At 43.5% G+C, this 5,563-nt stretch overlaps 1 protein-coding gene across 1 annotated transcript in view; it reads right to left on the reverse strand.

The window, feature by feature from the left end:
- Positions 1-576: 576 nt before the first annotated feature.
- ARSJ (arylsulfatase family, member J) overlaps positions 577-5,563 on the reverse strand; it is a 47,293-nt gene continuing 42,306 nt past the window's right edge. Inside the window, exon 4 of the mRNA XM_009883942.1 lies at positions 577-2,021. Within this exon, the coding sequence (XP_009882244.1) occupies positions 620-2,021 (1,402 nt within the window). The 3' untranslated portion in view covers positions 577-619. The remainder of the gene's footprint in view (positions 2,022-5,563) is intronic.

The raw sequence follows: 5,563 nt of genomic DNA on the forward strand, positions 1-5,563 counted from the left end.
GCTTTTACTGCAAATGGGGGGAGCTTAGCACATCTAGGAAACTTTAAAATATTTCTGATTTATGCAAGACAGACAAAATCTAATTCAAAGCAGCTTTCCTCCTATCATGGCCCCCCTCCCCAGCACCTCTAAAAAGTTACTCTGATGGGTTCATGTTTTTGCTGCGTTGTGTCAAAAAACGTCATAGGCTGGTGACTAACACTTTCTGACCCACAGAGGTTCTCAAGTTTTGTTTTTCCTTTCTGTCTGTGAATCATCTGTCAGTTTGAGAACATCTGGCATTAACATCTCCATACTCTCCAAATATTCCAACTAATTTAGGCAAGGAATCACTATTTGTCTATCAAAAATAAGTTTACTGAAATTCGGTGTTATCAGGAATGTAACTGTGATGGGTGAGCACCATTCATCCTGTAGAGGAGAAAGTTTGTCATGTGGATGTTTACATACACTCAAGGCAGAGTGTTGAGATATGTTGTGCTGGTGAAGTCAGAGAAAAAATTAAAAGATGATAACTTTTGTCCATAGTGCAGAGCTAGAATTTCTAGTATGTTCTGTCAGAAGTTCAAGAAGGTTGGGCCAAGCTGACTTGGACTTGGCAAAAGAGCGTGCTTCGAGTCTATCCACCAGCAAGACGTGAACGGCAATGTAACGATTGCCCTTTTTTCCGATTTGCTTTTTTCTTGTTCTTGTTCTTCTTTTGCTTATTCGCACCTTTACTTTTATCCGATTTCTTTTTCTTTTCGTCCTCCTTAAACCACGGACCCCAGACTCCTCCATTCAGCTTCGGGTTACTCCGAGGGTCCTTAGGTGGGTATCGAACGGGAACCGCAGTCTTATTGAACTGTGAAAGCCTCTGCAGCAACTGCTTCACCACATCTGGATACCTTGTGGAGAGGTCCACTCGTTCATATGGATCAGCAGTTATGTTGAAAAGCCACACTGTTTTGCCAGCTGACCATGAAACGCGTTCATTGTGCCAGCGGTTGGGGCCTGCGTTACTGAAGGCCTGTGGAGGTACCCAGTCGCTATATCCCGGATTTCCCGTCAGTAGTTTCCAATGATTCACTCGGATGGCAGACTGAATCGCGGTGTTCCAGATCCCGTAGCCAGCTGCCCAGGACCCATTTTTGGCTTTGGTGTATATCGGGTCAATGTTGTGCAAGATGTCCACCCGTGGAGAACGTCTGCCTTCGCTAATGGTTTCCCATATATCATAGCCATCCAGCTGGATATCTTCGTCGATCTGCCCTTCCGCCAGCGTGATCAGAGTGGGGAACCAGTCTGTGATGTGCACGAGCTCCTTACACACAGACCCTTTGTTTTTCAGAAGGGGGCTATGGACAAACCCAACAGCACGGATGCCTCCTTCCCAATAGGTCCCTTTACTTCCTCGGAGAGGCCAGTTACTTCCTCCGGCCATTGGCTGCCCACCATTATCTGAAGAATAGATGATAATGCTATTCTCGTAGAAGCCATACTTCTTTAAAGCAAGGGTTACGTTGTTTATGGCTTCATCCAAACAAGCTAACATCGCTGCGTATCTTCGCCTGTTGATGTTATTTATCGATCGATAATGTTCAAAATACTTGCCCGGTGCCTGAAGAGGCGAGTGAACAGCTTGGTAAGCTATATATAAGAATATAGGTTTTCTGGGGTTATGGGAAGCTAAGATTTGTTGGACCTTTTGTGTGTACATCTGCGTCGAGTAGATGCCGTTGTCATGATCCCAAGCTGCGTTGTCGTTCTCGTAGAGGTCGTAGCCGCATATCCCAGGGCTGTCACATTTGAAGTGGGTGTAATAGTCGCCGCTGCCCAAGAGCGAGCCGAAGAAAGTGTCGAACCCTCTCTGCGTGGGCATGCATTCTCTGCGGTAAAACCCCAAGTGCCACTTGCCAACCATGTGCGTTGAGTAACCAACCTCCTTCAGCTTCTGAGGTAGCGTGACGTTATCCAGAGGTAAGCAGTTGGGTTGGGTTGGCCGTATAATGGAGTGCTGGAGGCCGGTGTGTATCTGGTACCTGGGGGAAGGGAGGAGACAGGCGTCAGGCGGGGGGAAAGAAACACTCAGCACAGACACCCACGCACGTAACTCTGATGGAAAACATTCTTATGCACGCAGCAATTTTCTCTGGAAACAGTCTGAAGTGCCTACGTCAAAAAAATAGCGAGGTCACGCTATTAAATCTGCTGAAACAGGAGACCGGCATCTGTTTTGCTTCACAAGTGTTTAAGAGTGGTTCCCCTCCTCCCCTCCTTCGGCCAGTGGACAACAATAAGAACAAGAAACATGACACAGCAGCATCACACACTTCTCTCCCTGATGGCCTCATCCATCATGTTTTAATTTCCTTGTAGCTGTGAGCAATGTCAAAGGATCTCAGGGGCAACGTGCTGCCCGTGAACCATGATTTGGGCACGACTATTTTAAAGCCAGCAGTCAAAATCGCAGACCTTTCCGGCATCCCTTCTGTATTACGGTCACCCATCATGCGACATGTATACGGGCTATGACTTTGTAGAGATATTACTAATATTACAGCAACCCAGTCAGTCATCAGCGTGCGCGTGATGGAACACCTACAGTCCCACGCTCTGGCACTTATCTCCTGAGTGTCAGGCGTAAGTGTGCGTGAAAAGCATGTATCCCGGCCAAAACTCAGAGGTGCATATGCAGTTCCAGCGAAAGAGGTTTATGAGCGATCCCTCGAAAGGAGATGGTAATTTCATCCCTGGATCTTGTGTTCAGCCATGGTTTTCTGTCCTTCCCTAAACTGTTCGATGAAATGTTTCCCTCCATGAACTGAGTTAGTCAAAATACCTATATGCACAGGTATTTGGACGTACCTTTTTTTTTTCTCCTCCACAGAAAGCTTTCACGTGTCCCCATTTAACAATGATTACAGAAGATTACGTGGATAAATACGATTTTTACAATGCCTCGGAATTTCCTAGTGGTAAACATATCTATGACATATAAATACGCTGGATTTTGAGCATGTAACAGCAGTATATTTAAAGGACAGGATAATAAATTCTGCAGTGCCATACAGTCTGTGTGTAAAGAATACATATGGCCTCCATATGATTAGAAAATGAATTCAGCATGGGCAGTAGTAAGTATCAAAAAACGAGGACAAATCTGTTTATATCAGTTTGACACTAAAAAATAAAACGTAACAGCGCATTGTAAACCAAAGAAGACTTCTCCTCAAGTGTGAGAATAGATGAAATTCTCAGTCATGAACAGGACAGCGAGGTCCACCGATACTGCGAATCTTCCCCCAAAACACTTTTTGATTCATTTCTTGTAGTAGGAGTTGGGACTTCCTGACACATTCTGCTAGTATTGCCAAGCTGATGGGCCTCCTGAGCTATCTCAAAAATTAAAAACATTAGGCTCTGCCTGTCCATAAATAACTTTAAGTCTGCTTTTATACGATGTCTTCCTGGCCAAGATCTTAGAAGGCACCATAGATGCCTTCAGTGCCTGCCAATCCGTAACAACTGTGTAACTCCCATTTTAGTCTTGAACTTATTTCCACAGAACCAGAAGCTCCAGTCTAACTAATTTATTGCAGAAACTCTGGGTGTTGCACGCCTCTGCTTTAAGCTAGCCGGTACCCAGCACGCTGCAGCGCCGCTGCTTTTCTTTGTCTCTCTGGCACTTTTTCTGAGCATTGTTTCTGTCACCAGTTGGTGGACCTGGAGCCCTGCCACCCAATTGTCCCCACGCTCCCCAGCTGCTGCCGACACAGGAGATACTGCAGTAGTTCGAGGATACTCTCAGAATTACGGGTTTCTGGGATCCACGCATCGCTTTTGTAAAAGAAATGGCACGCACGCAGAAATATCCACGTCTTTCCCGTGATTAAAGTATAATATTCTCCTGCTTTTAAAACAGGTAAACCACAAGAAGGAAACCAGGCTGACTAACGGCAGTGCCCCATACTGCAGTTCACCCTGCTAATTTAGTAAATTCACTGCTTCTGCTTTCCTAAACCTTGAGAGCCGCCTCTATCTTGAGATCAACCCCCAATCTCAGCCAGACAGTTTCTCCCCTGATAAGCTAATTTTGCTGGAAGTCGGAATTTTCTCTAAAAAAGCCATGCTACTGTAACAGAGATCCTTCCACCCTTCTCCTGGTGGGGAACGGGCAACAGGATTTGCAATAGGTTGCAAAGCAACGTGCCTCTTGACAAAGCCTACCCACAGAGCACGATATTCGTACAAAGTTAATTCTTGTAAAGAGTTCATAACCAACACGTAGCTCCCCCAGTTAGCGTTTTTCAGTTATATATCCGAGCATGAAATTCCTACGCTGTTAATCTGACAAACACCGCACCAAAAAAAAATAAACATTAAAAAAAATAATCAAGAATTATACGTATATCATATGTATTCTTCTTAGGAAAATAATCTGGCACACAGCAACATCTTTTCTTTCAGCAGTCCCCTCGGTAAGTTGTTCAACACGCTGGCTACATATCGCGGGCCCGCTTCAATTCGCCGCCGCTGTCTGTTTTTTCATAAGACTTTGGTGTGTTTCCCATATGCGTCTTATAAAGCGTGCTATTTATGGCATAGCTATGCTCCTGGATATACATATATACACACACGTCCAAATGGATACGCATCTTTATATTCATGCGTGTAAAAAGGGATCTGCAACATAACCAATTTTAAGTAAAAATATTTCAACTAATGTTTCAAGGAAATAGCAGCCTCTAGTCATCAGAATATTCCTCGCTGTTACAAAACTGGTCAAGACTTGTTTCACTTTTCTGTGCCACATGCCTTCCTAATTGATGCATTATGTGCCAATATTACTTTTTCAGTGAAAGTATTTTGTTTTCAAAGGACTTGCGGACCACTCGTGGGAAAACGAAGTACTCTGAGCAGAAGACGGTTACTATATGGAAGTAAACGGCATTAATAGCGATAGGAAAAGTGTCTCAACATTACTGTTTTGAAACTGTATTTATATGGTGCAAGAGAAGAAAAAAACTGAACAAGGCAAAACATAAAGGAAATAAGAGGCAGATGCTGATTTAGGGGGAGTTCTCTAGAAGATAAACTCGTGAGCCCACGAACTGCCACAAAACGTCTGTGAAATACATTCCATAGATTTCATCACTTTCCACCACAAGACTAGGTAATTCTTTAGAATAAATTGGTTGAATTTAATCCCAAATGCAGAAAGCAAGTTACGATCGTGAACAGTCTGGAATTCATTATGGTAATTACAACACTAGTAAACGGTTAAATATAAGCAAATGCTGACAGGCCACAGAATCTAGTTTTATAGTTTTTTAGACTTTGACCTTTAATGGACAGTATTTACATAAAGGCAATAGAGTGATAATATTCCGTATAAAGTATCGGGTTCAAGACTTGTGAACACTCGATGCGCATGGACTACGCTCTCTTTCTCCCAACCCCTCCAAGTTTCTAGATCATGTGTGTTTCTGTTAAATACCTGAAATTTGAAATTTGCAGAGCAAGGAAACGAAGTAAAATTTATGTGAAATGTTCAGCTAATAATTGAAAATTAATGCATCCT

This window comes from Charadrius vociferus, unplaced genomic scaffold (assembly GCF_000708025.1).
Source record: "Charadrius vociferus isolate BGI_N301 unplaced genomic scaffold, ASM70802v2 scaffold154, whole genome shotgun sequence".
NCBI classification, from domain to species: Eukaryota; Metazoa; Chordata; class Aves; order Charadriiformes; family Charadriidae; genus Charadrius; species Charadrius vociferus.